This window comes from Xiphophorus hellerii, chromosome 14 (genome assembly GCF_003331165.1).
Source record: "Xiphophorus hellerii strain 12219 chromosome 14, Xiphophorus_hellerii-4.1, whole genome shotgun sequence".
In the NCBI taxonomy this organism is placed as follows: Eukaryota; Metazoa; Chordata; class Actinopteri; order Cyprinodontiformes; family Poeciliidae; genus Xiphophorus; species Xiphophorus hellerii.
Genome location: NC_045685.1, coordinates 15,056,331 through 15,074,805, shown reverse-complemented (window position 1 = coordinate 15,074,805; position 18,475 = coordinate 15,056,331). Strand labels below are relative to the sequence as shown.

The window sequence follows — 18,475 nt, the reverse complement described above, 5'->3', positions numbered from 1 at the left end:
TACAAAAACATTGTCAAAGTGTTTCAGTGCAACTGTTGATGCTCGGTTTGCCGACTTCTCTCAATAAACACAAATTGTCTGCTTAAAATCGCTGCTCATGTTTTATTTTCATGATTGTTTTGACAGTGTAACTACATCGTGCCCTGCTTCATCGTGATTGTGATCTTCCTCTGTTTTCAACAAAAAGCCTACGTTTCACCTCCGAATCTGCCCGCTTTGATACTGCTCCTAATTTTTTATGGGTAAGTTAGTTTGTCAACCATCTTCATAGTCACATTAATTAATTTCTGTTTTTGTCACACATTTGCTATAAGGTTGTTTTTGTTTGTTTGTTTTTTGTAAATCTGAATGAGTTCATCAGTCTAACAGTTATTGTTTTACTCTCACTGTCTGAGGCAACATTGAATAACAGGACCGAAATAAATCAGGTTAACATTATTGTGCAAAAGGAGTCTCATTTTGGCTACGAATAAGTATAAATTATTGCAAAGGGCAATTATTAATAAAGCAATGTTGATAGTTTGTGGACTAAGTTGAATAGAGGAAAAAACAACAGAAGATGTGACAGATGTCCACCAGACTTTCTGGTTCAGCAGGCAGTTGTTTTACCTCCACGTTTCCGTAATCTCAGTTTCTCATTGGTTACATGTCACATACAACAGACTGTGTTCTCATTTGTCCTTGAGTAACACCACAGGCTGCATACCATCTTAGAAACCATCCCACTAATCAGGGCATCCTTAAGATTGTCGGAAAGGGGAAAATCAGGACAAAATTTAATTCAAACACTATGAATAAGGATATTAATTGTTAATCAGCATCAGCAGTTTGCTGTGGCTGAGTTCTCTAGCCTTTTGCCAGCTTTAGCTTAGCTGCTGTTAACGCTAAGTCCACAGTCATTTAAAATGCAATTTATTGGCATGAAAGTTAAGAAAAATACCCATAAATGAGATAAGATCAACCTTACCACATTATTGGTGATTAAAACACTCGCTGGAACAGTCAACAGATTGACCTATATGAGCTGGTCAAAACTCCATATCATCCGACTTGTGGGGAGGAAATCCAAGGTTACTGCTCAAGAGTGTGATGCTTTTATAGACAGGTTGCAGGGCCAGCTGGTTGGGAAATTTCAGCCCAAAACACTCAGAGATCAGCTCCGTACAGTGCCTGTTTGACTCACATAATTTCTCACCACTAACACACACTGGAGAAGTCACACTAAAGAGCTTCAAGACAGAACTGGACTTTAGCCAAGCATCAGTTCTTCAGTAGCAGTTATGCTTAGAAATAGAAAAAAACAATAACGAAGGTGTCACATGCCACATGTGTTTCTCCCTTTAGGAGTTTCTAGATTGTCATTTCATCTGTGCTGTATATCAAACCCCACAGAGCGCCATTGCATTCCTTCTTTGGTTATGCACTGACCGTTTTCATTTTTAAGAGCTTCCATGTGTGTGGAAAATTGCTAGCCTGAGCTGTGATTTATGGAAGACCTGTGGTATCTTTGAGAGGTAATCATTTTGACTGGTTTATGGATGAAACTGTTTTGTGACAGCTCATGGTTTCAATTAAAGTCCCAGCAGCATTTAGTACGATTGTTATGGTAGACCAGAAGAGGCATTTTCCTGGCATGCCTCACAAATATCCAAGTTTGAATTTAGATGGTGTCTACTCATTGCTAAGAGTTTGTGAAACCAGGATTTCACTTGTTTTTCACAGCATCCTACTCATTTGGTGGCCTTTATGTTACAGTTGTTGCTTTGTGAACGTGAATTTTCTATCAAAAGCTCTTTGATGGGTCGGTATGATAAGAGAGGCGCTTTATAAAATTAGCCAATTTATCATTTATGAATACCAGTAATTGAGGGACCATGGATTTTGGCAGAAAATAAACACAGCATTACACCTGTGCCCCACTGAATAAATGTACTGAATTTAGGAGTGGATTTTAAAAAATAATATAAGAGTTTGCAATTGCAATTCCAATTCTTTTATTTTAAAACTATTGATGCTTTTTTAAGTGTTTCCTGTTTTGATGGAATAATCAAAGTTTCATAGCCAGTGACAATCAATAAGTCATTTCTATGCTATATAAATAACACCCAGTCTGTTCTGCCATATTTTCCAGAAAGTTAACACACACACGCACCCCCCCGCATGCATGCATACAACAACACATAGAAAGGGCAAAAAAGCACAAGATCTCAGTGCTGACCTTTAAAAAGCCCTATAAGTAAATCATTTAAAAAATATATCTAATTTTATTCTACAATGTGTCTCTAAAGTTCAGGTCAAAGCCATTAATGGAAACATTTTAGTTTGTTTTTCTTTTTTCATTGTGACTAATAAATTCTTTCTGTAACTATTACAGCGCTTAAGTTTTACTGCACCACAAAGTAAACCCTAATAGAACTTAACAGACACAAAAACTCGATAGCCATCTGTGAAAGAAATGTAATCAGTTAAAAATAAATGATTAGCTCATGTAAATATATTTTCTAAATCATATATTTTGCATAAATTGGATGCAAGAGCATACAATTATGGAGATGATCTGCCAGTGATACTGGATAACCCACCGCAACTCCACTTCATAACGTTTCACTTCGTCTCCTTTTATAACCGAACTTGATCTGCTCTCTGCCAAGTGTGGGCGGCATCCATTTTGCAACGCTTTTATGGGTCACTTACTTGAAATGCAAATTATTTGATAGAGGCTGCTGGTGTCGTGAACCGGCACAGTTGACCTGGTAATCTACATTCATGAATTGAAAATTGCATGGATTCAGTAGCTGCTAATTTTATATTTGCCACCACTATTAACCCTGGTGGTTATTTTCATGAGTGTGGGCCAGTGTGAAAATAGCCTCTCAGAAATTTGAAGTTGGACAGAATTTTTATGAAGTTTTTATTCTGGTATCTCTCTGATTGTGTCTTGTTTTGCTCTGATCAGATGGGCCATCACACCCATGATGTACCCAGCCTCCTTCATCTTCAGCGTTCCCAGCACGGCTTACGTGGTGTTGACCTGCCTCAACCTCTTCATTGGCATCAATGGCAGTGTGGCCACCTTCATCATGGAGCTCATTGAAGATGATGTGAGTGACAAACACAACACAAAGCACAATCGTTAAATCAGCTACTTACTCGCCCTATGAAATTACAAGGCATGGTTAAATTAATTAAATACAATATGGGACTAAACTACATAAGCCTAATACATGAGAAGCGGTTGCTAATTATACTTTCATAAACTCATGCAATGTCATTATGCCCGTTTATGCTCTATAAATTGTGTTCCTGTTGTATTTTGATTATCCATTTTGTCTTTTGCACTAACTTCTGGTTTCCCTGTTAACATCTGTTCTTGAGTTGCTCATGTTCATGGATTCCCAGTCTGTTGTGTTTCATTGTGCTCTGTTTACTTAGCGTTTCCTTTTATCCTCAAGTTTCATTGTAATTTCTTGAGTTTGGTCACTTTGTCCTTCCTCATTTGTCCCCAGATCCATTACAGCTGTTTTACATTTAGTTCTAAGGCTTGATTAAGTCACAGTCTGTTCCCAGATATCTGATTGCGCGGTGTTCATCTGTTCAAACAATTATACACAGGGATAAAAACCTTGTAAAGGTCCAGCCTTCATACTGTTTAGGAATGATAGGGCTTATGTGTCCTAGAGATAAAATTGCTGTGCCAAATATGCACATCAACTCCAAATCAAAATCAGAAACCTTGAGAAGATACTGGCTTAGTGTGATAACAGCTTTGTTATTCCATTAAAATAAACCCTGTAACAATATGGGCTAAAGGGCCACTCAAAGAGGAAGAATCCATCTTTCAGTAAATAAAATAAAAAGCCATATGACAATTTGAGACAAAAACGTTACTTTTCATATAATGAAAAAAAAACCTTGAGAAAATATTTAAACATCTCAAGAAATCAATAAGAAAGTTAACAGTTGGACATATTGTCTTCCAGATGGACAATGTTACTTGACATAGCATCAAATTAGCTACAAACTGGCTTTTGGGCAGCAAAGTCTTTGTGTTGGAGTGACTGGCAAAAGGTGGGTGAGGCTTATGAAAAGATACCCAAAAAGTAGGATGAAAGTCATACATTTAAGGAGGCAAATTTAATGTTTGTACACTTTAGAATTTGAAGATTGTTAAAAAGAAACGCCTTTTCTGGAAAATCCAGTTCTGGAATTTTGCAAAAAGAAAACAAAAATGGTGGTACAGATTGACATAAAACAGAAATGTCAGGCTTTTTTTTTTTTTTTTTGAATGAAAAATTAAAACATTTCTCTTTGGAATAGACTTTATCATTTTTCGCATTGCAACCAAAATCTTGAAGGGTTTCCACTGGGATTTTGTAACAGATCAACATGGAGACGTTTTTTTTTTTTTTTTAATGAAAAAAAAACAAAATTGTCTTTTTACATAGTATATGTCTCTGTAGAGACCTCTCCTCTAGTCCCTACAGAGGAGAGGAAGACTCTCTTTCTGCCAAGCAGCAAATTCAGGCTGTAAAAATTTCACAGCTGCTCAAAAATCCTATTTACGCAGGAGCCATAGCAGAAGCTGGCTAATTGACTTGAATCCTTGATAAATGTTGTGTGTTTTCTAAGCAAAGCCTTTCTTGTGCCTGCATGCATGTAGGTGGGTGGGTAGAACGTGTGTATCCACCTGGTATTTGCCTTAAAGCAGCCCCTTTAATCCTTTCAAAGATTTTTCAAAGAGCCCATTTTTCCCTATTCTTTTTAAACTTTAATAGTTCGCTGAGAATAAGGGTCCTCGGAGAAGTTCCCTCATCCATCTTTCAGCGAGTTGTTCATTATGGCGGCAGTCCTGGTCTCAAAGGATTTAAAAAGACAAAGAAAACCAAAAGGGAGCTAAATAAGAAATGCAGAGATTTGGTTTGGAGAGGAAGCAACGCAGAGTGAGAGGAGAAAAACTGAATGTCAATCATTTTTATTTGTGATTGTATTTAAATGGAATTTCATGAACAACTTGGCAGTTTTTGACACAGAAATTATATTTTCATCAGTGGATGGATATTGTCTACTTCTTTGCTTTCCTTTCCCTATCATTCTCTGAACCAAATACATCCAGATAAATCTGTAGTTACACGATTAGTCTTCCTCATCAACACACACAATAACACTTAACTCTGACAAGCTCCTCATACATCTGATGCTTCATAAGAGTCCCAGCATCTTCCGCAGCTCCGCTCTGACGCTGGATGTTGTCTTTCCGGACAGTTTTTCTTCCCCTCATGGACGCAGATCCCTGTGACTTGATGTCTCGTCTGGCTCTGCTCATAATGTTTCTTGTCTCTCCTGCATTGATTTTATTGTTGCCAGCATTCATTGGCAATTTTTAGTCATTTATTTTTTACTTGGCTCTGTTTTTGCCGTTTGCATTCTCATTATTTATTGATACAGTATCAGTGGGGCATGTAACTCATAAAAGGTGCCAGCTTAATGGGCAGGATGTTGCCCGCAGGCAGAGTAAAGGGACGGATTTACAGCTTGCATCTCTTGCTTCGAAGTGCCGGGGATGCTTATGGTGTTTCTGTGAGACTTGATGGCGACAATAATCCCTTTAATTAGACTTGATTTTCACTGTTAAGAGAACAGATGGGTCAGCAAAATGTTAAAACCCTCAGCAAGAGTTCACACTTGATTTCTCTTTGGAATAGACTTTATCTTTTTTCGCATTGCAACCAAAATCTTGAAGGGTTTCCACTGGGATTTTATAACAGATCAACATGGACACGTAAGTCTGATGTAGAATGAAAAGGGCACACAGTCCTCTAAATTTTTGACAAATCACATTCTGAGAAGTGTTTCTACTGTGATATGCCTAAATAAAATCCAGTGCAACCAGTTTGTTCCATATGTTCACTAGGGTGTAATTTAATTGCAACGCAAATCCAGCTGTTCTGAAAGGCTTAAAGGGGACAAACATTATGAAAACCAAAACACAGAGAAATCCAGGATGAAGTTGCGGAGAGGTTTTAAGCAGGTTTGGATAGGAACATAATATCCCAGATTTTGAACAACACATAGTTCAATCCATCACTGTGAAATCAAATTGAGAATGTCACAGCTGCAAACCTACCAAGACACTGCCCACCACCCAAACTGACAGAAATGGGAAAGTGCAGCATTAAACAAAGATGCTGCCTAGAGGATGCAGAGGGGCACAACTTATCCGGAAGAATATGTTGACAGCAGAACTATAAGTGATGTGCTCCACAAATAGGACTTTGAGGAAGACTGGCACTATGAAAGCTATTGTTGAAAGATAGCACACCACAAACCATGTAGGAAAACCCTGCAGACGTGGATGAAGATGCTCTCGTCAAATAGTGATGGCAGCAAAATGGGAATATTTTTCCTAGTGTCGGGATAAGAAGGCTCAACAAAGTTGATAGGAAGATTGATGGAGATAAATGTAGGTCAATAACTGAGGAAAGCCTGTTTGAGGTTAAAGGGGACTTGAGATCTGAAGGTTCACCCTCCAAATAAATGTTCTAATGCATTTCTGACCAACCGGGACCTCAAAATGGCTTCCACATGTCTGAACCATCTGAAAGGTCCATTGTTGTCTTCTGTGAGAAATGCATTGATATTGTTTTACTGCTATCACTAGTCAGTGTTGTCATTGAGCAAAAAATAAATGTAAATGCAATTCAGCAAAATTAGCCATCATTACTTCTGGTTCACTGTTGTCTCCTTTGTTTTTACCTATGACTCTTTTGAGTAGTTTTTGCTAGTAAAGTAGTTTTTCTAGCTAACACCACACTACAATGCAATGCAACACTTGAGAATTGGCTTCATATTGGTTCAATAAAGATTAAGCATAAAATCTTCTTGTGAGCGCCACTGAAGGCAAAGCAAGTACATCCGGTACAGTACTTGTACAGTCGTACCAGAGAGGTCCAGTCAAAGTCAAGACTCAAGTCCATCTGAGAATCTAGAGTAAGACTAGAAAATCAATGTTCACAGATACTCCCTATCCAGCCTTACTGAGCTTGAGCTATTTTGCAACGCAGAAGGAGAAGAAAAATTCAGTCTGAAGATGCAGCAAGTTGGTAGAGACATAACCTGAAAGATTGCAGCTGGAAATGCAATGCAATCCATGAGTTAATACTTTGCAAATGGTTATTTTACAAAGTATTAACTCATGGGGGGATGAATACAAATACACAAGATTTTTCAGCCGTTTATATGAGAAAAGGGGAAAAAAATTGGTGTCATCCCACTGCTTTACCATTATTGCTTGTTTATCAAAAGGAATTCCCCCCAAAAATATGCTAAAGCTTGTGGGTGTAGCGCAACAAAGTACAGAAAAGTTCAAGTGGCTTGAATATGTTTGCATGACATGACAGCGAACAGATGTACTCCTACAAAATGACGACTCAATCCAGCAACAAAGCTTTGTCTCATCATCTCCAGGCTCCTCGGCGGTGGCGTTAGTCAAACAGTGTCGCTCAAAAGTAAAGCTACAGGCTCCAGGATGTTTTCTGACTTCAAGCAGAGGGAGGATCTTGATCCCCTTTGGGCATTGCTCCATTTTTTATCAGTGAAAGAAAAATGTGAGGGAAAGAAAACAGCAGAGTGAAGAACCGGAGCAGCACTTTCACACACTCTTTGCCCTAGTTTTTGTTTTAAAACCACTGGGAGATTTTCTACCCCTTAGGACTGTCCGACTCCCTGTAGACTACATCAATCCTGGCTCTCCTAACGCCTCGAGCCGTGTTTGAGTCAATACCTCCACCACGTGCCACTCGGAGATAACCACAGGCAGGCATTGTGATTTTTTTATTATTATTGTTTTTTTTTTTAGTGATGGAGGTAAAGGTGGTACCATCAAATTTAACTTGAGCAGATTGTGTCAAACTCTACATTTACTGCCCAGGAGTGTCCGTCATTGCATTCTAGCATTGCACTCAAAGCCGCAAGTTCATACCTTACCCTGAACGATCTAAGTGATAGTACCTTAGTATTTCCACAAAAATATCAACCATATAATATATGATAGTTGACGGTTTGAGGTATATATATATATACCTATATATTTATCTGCATGCTTTCCCTGATGTTATGAATGGAGCTGCATTGAGGAAATAAGCACAAGCAGTGATATGGGTCAGATAAACCAGAGTGCATACTCTACCACCATCGCAAGCAAAAAAGGATTTACAGCAGCGAACATAAAAAATACAGGAGGACAAATTTGCTAGTATTCCATCATTTGCTCTTACAAATGATGGGAGAAACTAAGAGAAGATGCTTTTTTTTGTTGTATTCTGAAATTAAGTCCCGTTTTGCGTCACACGTGTCCTCTGTGTGCCAGAAAGCTTAGCTTCCCAAGTCAGCCTATGCCTCTTGCACCCAAGGTCATTGCTGTTTATTAGTTGCTTGACTTTCCTATCTCTCTACTAGCTCTCTGGAGAATGTAAGGAATAAAGGTGCCTTCAGAAAATCCCAGCTTGGGTATGTGTTTAAATGTTTACATCCAACAGCAAGGGACTAAACACACAGACGGACCAACTGTGGGTTACCTCCCAGCTCTTTCAAACAATTAAAAGTGATTTTATTAAGAGATTTTTTGTTTCATAAACCTACATCTTTTAGAATGAGTTTACATTGAAATTTCATGGGGGATTTGGTGGTAACCAGTGGCAACAGGTGATACAGGAAAATTACATAAAGAGGGTGATGTTTTGGGGAACACAGCGGTTTACTTAACAACCCTCTTTTGGCTTGGTTTTTGTTCTAGAGCTGCTTAGGATACAATGAAGTCTCAGGATTACAAGGTTTCCTGGAGAAAAAAATGCCACAGTATGTCAATAAGCTCAGCTTGGCATGCAAGTCAACCTAACTACGATCTCAAAGAGCTGAGGGAAAAAGAAAAAAACATTGGGTCATTGTTAAGTGACCCTCCATAAGCTCTGAATATTTCAGTCTGGAGACACCATCCTTCACGCTTCAGACAGCTTTAGCAGATTTTGCAGGAAAAAAAAAAAACCCAAAACAAATTACCAGCAGTTTAGGCTGCAAAAGATGCTTCCATGCCAAAAGAAATTAGGAGTCCCATCTTTTTTGGTGTGGGCCTATTTCATTGGTTTTAGTATTTTTCAAAGATGATGCAATAAAAAAAATCTGATTTGTGTCTAACTGTAGACCAAGCAATAAGTAATTACAGTAAACTTTTATTGTGTTTTTGTTTGTATATTGTGGAAGGCTATCCTTGCTCGTATAAAACGTGGTGTATTTTAGCTGAATTCATACAAAACATAAAACTATGGTCCTATTACTGTATATTTATTAATCTTTCATGTATAAGCTCTGACAGTTCTTTTCAAGTCAAACTCTTTTTCAAAGGTTTTTCAAGGAAGACTGCTTGAAGATTAAAAAGCACCATGCACCAAATGCATCAAGGTAGAAGGAGAAAGGCAACAAATTATTGCTAAACTCAACATCTGAAGGTTTGCTTTTACATGATGATCGGTGAGAGCTTTTCATCATGGTCTCATGTCTACTCCAGTGACCACCTACTCATAAGAGGAGAAAAGAATATTCTTACATAAGCCCACGTTTGATCTTAAGCATCCATGTGTTTATTTTTCCACAAAGAGAAATGATTAGACTTGGTTGCATTTTCATTAATTTGCATGCACTCATATTATATGCATAGTAACATCATTTTAAAGTAAAAAAATAAATAAAAATCAGCATCGAACAGAGTGGTTTTAAATTGTTTTGCGAACTGTACTTCATTCTGTTCATCTGGTGTCGCTACCCTCCAGCCCTTCTCACCCCCCTTCACCAACCTCCCCATCATCTTTTTCTTTTTTTTTTTGTGGATGTGGCATTATCATCTGTCCTTGCTGTTTCAGGTAAAAGTAGAAAGAGTTGAGCATGAAAATCCACACCTGAATTTAAAATCAGTTCCTGAACAGTGACATCTGAGTTCTCCGCTTTGCATGAAAATAAATACATAACAAGGTCACAGAGTTGGCTCCCAAGTCATCAACAGTTCTACTGATGTTTCTGTAGCATCACAGATGCATCTAGTCACTTGAGCTATGTTATTATTTAAATTCTAGCCAATCGTAAATTCACCTACATTGTGTTTTTGTGGAGTTACGTTGGCTGCAAACTCTTTTTGAGCTTAATTAACAAATACAATATCTGGCTGTTTGCTGGCAGTTGTCTGCATTGTGTACATATCCAGTAAAGTTGACTTACAGTTCTTTTGGGGACTGTTTCTACTGGTTTTACATATTTGCTGCAGAACTCCTTCTTAGTCCAATGTACCTAAGAAGCATTGCAAATAGCATCCTGGAGGAGCATCATTGTGATGAAATGCCAAAGGGGAAATGTCGGGAAGAGCAGGAGCTTCTTAAAGAGACAGAGGACAATTTCAGGACATCAAATTGCAAAGTTCAATTTCTTTTAAGTTACGTTTAATATATACAACATTTTCATTGCAACTGAGGGTTACATAGTTACTTGATTGTGTTATAAAATTTTACTATATGTCTGGACAATACATAATGCCCCGTTTTAATTGTAAAATGGGATGGACACAAAAAGTCCTGTCACATGTTTCTGAGGCATAAAACTAGTGAGAGTTTAAGTTAGTATCACCTAACTTAATGAATCCAAGATGTTTGCAACCAAAACTTCTGTCTTTTGTGCAGTTTTTCCTGCCTGGCACACAGCAAATAGCTGAGATTAGCTGCTTCTATAAAGAGCAGGCACATTACCCAGAAACGTAACCGGTGAAAGTCTGTCTGACTGTGGCATTTGGCCTGTTATGGCTCCATGCAATCTTGGTAACTGCATATTGAAAGCTCAGTCATGCAAACTAATTTCACCTTACAATAACAGACACACAAACACACACACATCCATGAATGAACTATGGGACATTAATGGACTTTACCTGGAGAACTATGGCACAACTTACAACATCCTGCAGTACCTAATCTTTACACCGGCAAAAGCAGAAATGATAAATTTTAGTCTCCTGCTGCGTACGCGTGAGCTTTGAAGACTGCAATGAAGCAGGATGCATAATGCATGAAGTTGGTTTTGAACGCCAAGCCACGGCAGGTGTATTTATAGTTTATCCTTGCTCTTTCTGTGTTTTGTTTTCCAAACTCTGTTTCTGCTCTGTGGCGTACTGGACGTCCTTTCTTACATCCATTAGATTGTTACAAGCTCATTTTTCTGAAGCCATTTAGCTCATTACTGCTTTGTCCTTTATTGGGATCCCACATAATTGCCACCATGGGGGAATATGTTCGGTAAAAGAGTAGTAAAATACCATTGTCAAGATAAGACATGCTTTTAATTTATTACTTGTTGAACAGTGAGCCAATATGGTTTTGCTCTGTTTTCGGTGTTTTCTGTCTTGTTTTATCACATTGTCAAAAGAATTCAAAAAGAGACAGATGAACAGAGTTCTCATCTCTTGGGTCAGGATGTTGCGTTTCCCTCAGTAATGATTTAAAAGACGAACATCTGTTTGCCTGAGCCTCTGCTCATCCATTTATTTGTACATGTTTTTCCGTATGTGGGCCTTTTCACAGATCACACAGTATGTTCCCCGCCGTCAAATATGGTAGAAGAAACTTGATACACTGTGCTCTCTGAACACGCCATTTGGAGCTCTGCAACACAACAGCGCTCAGCGTGTGAATGGAGTGCGGGGTGTTTGTTAATTATCAGCACTGTCTTCGGAAGTTCTAGCTCCTCTCGCCCTGCTGATTAAAGATTAATGTTCAACATATTGTGCTTGGGCTATACAAAAACCCTACCAGGGCAAATAAATATTAGAAAGTTTGTCATGCCTCTGATGGGTTTGTTTTTTTTTTGTTTTTTTCTTCAACAGAACATATCTCGCATTAATGACATAGTGAAGCAGGTGCTTCTGATATTCCCACATTTCTGTCTGGGCAGAGGTCTTATTGACATGGCCAAGAACCAGGCAACGGCAACTCTTTTCATCAATTTTGGTAAGTATTACTGCCACACCAGAAGCAAAAAACAAACTATGTCACATTAACTGAGACATGACATTTTGCAACTTTATTTGTTGCTCATATGTCTATGCAGTTTAAGCTTCAAATGCTTTCAATGTTGTCTGAAAGCAATATGCTTGGAGAACTATTAAGCTGGCATCCAGTGGTAGGATTTAAGAAAAAAACACTCTGTGCTGCCTTCCTCTTATACACTGCCCAGGAGACTGACTGCTTCTGACAAAAACTACAATTTTAAAAGCTTAAATGCTTTTAAAATTCAGACATTTGTCACCAGAATTGTATATCAGTGGTCAATACAATCATTGTGAAAGTCTCACTTTTCTCCATATAATCGGTTCATGTTTTGAGAGTTTACTTACACTACATTATGCCACAGATTGTTCCAAGAACATGGTCTCTCACACTAGTGAAAGTATGAGGCTTTCTACTGTTTTTTTTCCTCACAAAATACAGTTTGACCTTTAACGTCAGTTCAAAACAAGGTTGTAGGGTCAGTAGAGGAGATGTCAAAGTCTGGGTATACATTCATACCGGTGCTACAAACTATCCTTCATTTACTCCGGCACACAAATAGAAAATTAAGCTGCAGCTACAGTTCATTATCATGTTTGTTGGTTTTTCAGGAAATCAACCAACTTTTTATTCTTTCTTTCTTGCAAAGCAGAATGCACTTTTGTTTTTGTAAATTTGAATCAATTAGTTTTGTGCATTTTTGTTGATGTATGCATTAAAATAATGTCTATACATACACCAGAACATTATCCAGATCACTTAAAAGCATCCTAACACATTAATATTTTTTGTATTTTTGTCAAATTCATATTCATTTAAATAGCACACGGAGGAAAAAGTACTCAGAGAATACACTCTCTGTCTGTGGGAGGAAACTTGACACAAACTAGAGTGTGAGTTATCCTTGAACAGTTTGGCTGAAAGGAGAACAGATGAATGCTAACAAACAAACACTGAACAGGTTGGTGAGAACAGTAAAACATACATGCTGAGATCAGAGAGGGATGCTTAAAGCTACAGGGAGAGAAGAACAGATTGGGGGGAAAAAATTAGAAAGAATATTTACCCATTCATTTTAGAAGGGTGTGTTCCTCTTTTTTTCTCTTGACAAATACCTGGGTTCCATTTTGAAATGTACAGAAACAGTACTTAAGTTCTACTAAACTAACAATGGATTGATTTTAAAACAGTGCAATTCAATGTTACGACGGTATTTACAACAACAGAGGTTCAAAAATGATAAAAATATATTATTTTTTATAGAAAAAAACGAACCATATTTGTACTGTTAATATTAATCTTTAAGGTAGTCGATAATTGCATTAATATTGATTTTTGAGGTTTTCAGAAAGATGGGGATATTGCTCAGATAAACGAACTCAAACTCATTGAGGACTAACACTTAAAAATCCATTTGAACATTGGTTTGCCCAAACTGTATCTGCAGTTACTCAAAATGACTCGGTGGGGTCCTTCCACTCACCTCCCGCCCTGATTCTGACCAAATATTAAGCGTACCTGAGATCTAGTTTGATAAATATGGGGGAACCATGAACTGGTTCAAAAACAGTAGTTGTTCAAATTGCAGCTCGCCTCATAATTTTGAAAATGGTGTATACCATGTGTCCAATTGGCACATGTGTTTAAGTGTAACACCATAAACATAAGAATATTCGGGCATAAAAACAGCATGCCTTGGGTCTACTTGTGGTCACAACTCCAAGTAACACTAAAGTAGTACGCATACCCACAAATCATTCAGCCCTTCCCAGAGAAACACTCAATTCAACCACAGTCCTCATTTTAAAGTGACACCATACTATTTCTTTCAAATACCTAGTTCTCCAGGGGGGAAATATTTGACCGGTAACACAGCTCCCAAACCTCTACTAAAGCTCTGAGTTAAATTTAGACAGGAGAAAGGGAGACAAGTGGTACGGTGGCTGCGGAGGTGGATGTGGGGTCGAGGGGGCTGTCAAGAGGCAAAGAGGCACATGAAAGAGGAAGAGGAGCCTTATCTGTCGAGAGATGGAGCAGGAAATAGCGGTCTGAGGAATAATTTGCAGTGGTGGTGGAGACCAGAGAGAGAAAAGCAATCACAACTTAAAAGGGCTGGTGTGAAGAGGGGCTATTTACTAGGGAATGAGACTGAAAGCGCTTTCGTTTTTCTTGTCTCTCATTTTGCTCCCCCACCACTTCCCTCACCCCGCTGTATCAGGCTGTAAGGAGGGAGAAAGTTTGTGTCGAGGGCTGTCACCGTTTTACTTATGTGTTCATCCATTAAAGACCCTCACTTATACAAAACAAATACAGGATGTCAACAATTTTCTCAAATGACTTTTTTTTTTTTTAAATTTGGCTATTCTGTCTAAAGCTTAAGTGGCTTCTTAAACTGCTGCCTTCAACAATACGTCACAGATAAATTTTAAAAGACCGATAACATTTACAGAAGACACACTATTATTTGGCTGTCTGTGAAGTGAAAACATAGCAGTTTTCTTTTTGTTTTGACAATTTTTACCTGAAAATCTTTCTGACAAGATCTAGAAATGGACCTAAAATGACCCATGAATCTCATTGCTGTCTTCATATCCTTTGTTTTAGGGGAAGATCGTTTTAAGAATCCACTGAGCTGGGAGATGGTGGGAAAAAATCTCCTTGCCATGTCTATTCAAGGAAGTGTGATGTTCATCACTACCATTCTCATCCAGTACAAGTTCTTCTGCAAACCGAGGTGATTCTTAGAAACTTTTTAATGGCATTTCTCTTTCCTTGGGTACAGTAATATCAGACAATAATTAAGATGTGAAAATTTAACATAGCCATTATTTAACCAGCATTTTGATGATGTTACATTACACAGTTGTATAAAGTGACTCGGTTCTTGCTTGGGGTTTCCGTTTTTCAGAGGCACTAGCATTTTAAAAACAAACTTGGTTTACAATTGGCCAGCTTTTAACAATCAGTTGACTAATCATTGCAGTGACCCCTCCCAAAGAAAATTGGCTTAAAAATGGGGTATTTAGGACAGAGCACACAGACTGCTCAGCAAATTTCATTTCAAGTAAACTGCTTTATTTACCACTAGCGACCAGTCCAACCCCTTTTGTTCAGTGACCACTGGAGGTGGACATCAGCCCCCCCCCCCCCCCCCCCCCAGTTACCCTGCCCAGAAAAGCAGAAATAAATAATGGATGCTTTATTTATCAGAGCTTTGAAATAAGTTTGGTTGTTTTTCACTTAAGTAGCTCAAACGTAGCTACTTAATTGAAAAAGGTAGCGCAGTGACAAAATGTTCAGTGTCATTGCAGTAACACTGGACATTGTTATGGTAAGGACAAGAATTTGCTACTTAAAAACAAAGGCACAATATTTTGTCATCAAATGTAAGAAATGTCTGCTGTGTTTGAGCCAAACAGTCAGGATATTACCCTTGCATCTTTCTCTGTCTAGCTTATCTTTGCTAACTAGAAACCTTTTGCACTCAAAAATCTGATTTATTTTAAATTTAGTGGATTTTGTCAACTCAAGTTGAAATTAAATAACATTGGGAATTTTGATAACTTTTTAAATTAACCAAAAAGAAAGAGACATCATAATAGGCTCTTTCAATCTCAACTTTAGATGTTTTTGGTTGGCAAAAAGATGTGCTAAAAATACAAAGGGAAGAAAAATATGACTAATAGCAATTTTATTCAAAACTTTATGCCTCAGCAGACATCAGTGACTGATGACAAAGCCACTTATCTTGTCCCACTGGGATTAATTTTTGCTTTAAAATAAAGCTCTGATGGGAAAGTGGAAAAGATTATTGTTATGTGCAAGTTGTCCAGTAAGGAGTTTGCCTAACACTGAAGCTAGTCAAGTCTAAAATATTATCTGAATGCAAACATGTGGTAAGCACAGACGTCTCCAACGATAACGTCAGTGTCCATACTTCACATTTCAGAAAAAGTATTCTTTTCAAAGAAGCTACATGAATGATCAGGTTTTCCTGAAACACTTGAAAGCTGAATAGGAATATTAGCACTATAGATTGTTCAGCACCAATCTGGTGATTGAATAAAGAACACATTAATTTATTGAATAGTAAATTATAAGTAATAATTTACTATTCAACAAATTAATGCATCTAAAAGGGGTTTTGGATTGAAAATGTTGCTTATTTTATGTAATTTTTTATTAAAATGTGATTAATTGTATTAAATAAATTACAAACCCTTCCATTAAATTGATTAAAAATTTTAGTCCCATGTAAACGTTTTGCACATTTGTTCCAAATGCACCTCACAAACAACAAATCTTTGCTATCCAAATAGCAACATGTATTTATTCGTTCTGTGACTGCATTTGGGTTTGTGGGTGTGAATTTTTGTCAAATTAATGTTTCCATGGAAACTAACCCTCTGCAGCTCATGAAAATTGTAGGAATTGTTTTCACAGGGTTTGAACTTTGACTGAACTAATTTATTAGGGGTTTTTTAATATTAACAAGCAGAGATAATCGGAGCCCTTGACTTTGTGTCCCATCAGGCTTATATCACCAAAGCAGTCGGCTACAGAGGAGGAGGACGTTGACGTTGCCCGGGAACGCCAGAGAGTGTATGAAGGCAGATCTCAGAACGACCTGTTGAGGATCAGTAACCTCACAAAGGTATTCGACCTTGATTTCAAATACTTTTTTTTGTCTGTGTTATTCAGTCTTTTTCTATGATAAATTATCCCGCAGGCCGGTTTGCACAACAAGGCACAATAACACAATTTTAATACACTTTGGCATAGTCCTTTTTCAATGTGCAAGCCACAGGATTCTAATTAGTGAAAGAACCTGCTGCCTTCAGATGATCCCCAGCTGCCTATCTTTTCTTCAAATGTGACAGTTTTGTGAATGTGTGCGGTAACATTTCATCATGAATGCCATAAAAAACATATTTTTTCTTTGAGTCTTTGGGGTTTTTTTCTTTCCATATCAAACATCAGCAAGGTTTTTTGTGTGTGCCCTTGAGGATCCTCATTCAATAATTTCTTTTTTTTATCTTGCATCAAAAAACATACATATTTTACCTTTTTGAGATGCATTTCACACACAGCAACCTCCTCATTTATCTTCGCCTCTGCTAAAGATGTGTGAAAAGATTTAAATTAAATCTGTCTTTTATAGCAGTAGCAAAAAAATTATATATACATATATGTATATATTTTTTTCATTTACTGAGTTCAAAAATTCAATCTTCAGACATAACAGTTACCTGTTAGGGATGCTCAACTATGAGCATCCCTAACAGGTATTGATGAATAAATAGCATTTTGTTATTTGGAGTTTGGAGATGATCAAAATGTCTTCAAAAGTCTAGTAAGTAACCTTTGTGTCTTTGATTCCTCATGGTATAAATATGAAGTAACATCAGGCCTAATTTTCTTACCTACTTTTAAAAAATGGGGAACACAAGGGAACAAGAAGCAGAAGAAATATAGTAAATCTATTTCTGCATGTTTGTAAATTTGTTTGCTGTGTTTTGTTAATGTATTTTTGTGTTAAACAAAATTTAAAAGTTTGATTAAAATACTACGCAAAAATATAAGAATGCCTGCTTTCGTAACACAACAAATACCTAAAATTAGATTAGGCAAGTATAAGACCTTCATATAAAGCTAAAATTTAGAGCTGTTTAGGAGCCAAACGAGCCAGCGCTCAGAAAGGAGATGATAGTTTTTCAACTCTTTATTATGCTGATATGATTCATATGTAAGAAGTATTACTTAAAAAAAAGTCAGAAAACTACATTGTCAATGAGCAAAAAAGCAGTCGAAGTCCAAGGATGACAGAGGGGATGGCATAAGACTGGTTTTGTTTTGATGTTAGTACTCTGGCCTTTAGTTCATCACAGTGCTTGTGCGTCTCTGAGGCGGCACGATTAATGTTTGCTCCACTGGCAGATGTTCCCTCCCTGCGGGCCGCGTGGCAGCAGGAAGTGTCACAACGGCAGCCTCCATTGCACTTCTGACGCCGACAGTTGGCTGATCTAAGAGCCTTTTCCTCCTTACCACCTTTCCTTACTTCTCTGCTCCCTTGGTCTCCTCGGTCTCACCATACTTAATCTTTCGCTTATTGCTCACTCGCACAGTTGGCGCCGCGCTCTCAGGGATAATTACTGAACAAGTGCTGGCTGAAACAGTTGGAGAGGTAATGTATTACAAATCATCTCTCAAGGTGAAAAAAAAAAACAAGAAGCTTGTATAGTGGTTCCTCTTCAGACAGGATTTATGTAACTTTTTGGAGAATAATGCCTTATCGGTACAACAGATGACTTCCCAAAACTTCTGTTTCTGATGAGGTGGACACCTTCTCCAATGACAGGTTGTGTCTGAAATGACACATTTTCCATCACTGTAGGAAA

At 37.7% G+C, this 18,475-nt stretch overlaps 1 protein-coding gene across 4 annotated transcripts in view; it reads left to right on the top strand.

Moving 5' to 3' along the window:
• The window catches only part of LOC116732982 (phospholipid-transporting ATPase ABCA1), a 188,758-nt gene that overhangs the window by 134,392 nt on the left and 35,891 nt on the right, over positions 1-18,475 (top strand). For all 4 annotated transcript variants that reach the window (XM_032583600.1, XM_032583601.1, XM_032583602.1 and 1 more), the window contains exons 38-42: positions 127-242; positions 2,957-3,101; positions 11,915-12,038; positions 14,682-14,811; positions 16,611-16,731. In XM_032583600.1, the coding sequence (XP_032439491.1) occupies positions 127-242; positions 2,957-3,101; positions 11,915-12,038; positions 14,682-14,811; positions 16,611-16,731 (636 nt within the window). The remainder of the gene's footprint in view (positions 1-126; positions 243-2,956; positions 3,102-11,914; positions 12,039-14,681; positions 14,812-16,610; positions 16,732-18,475) is intronic.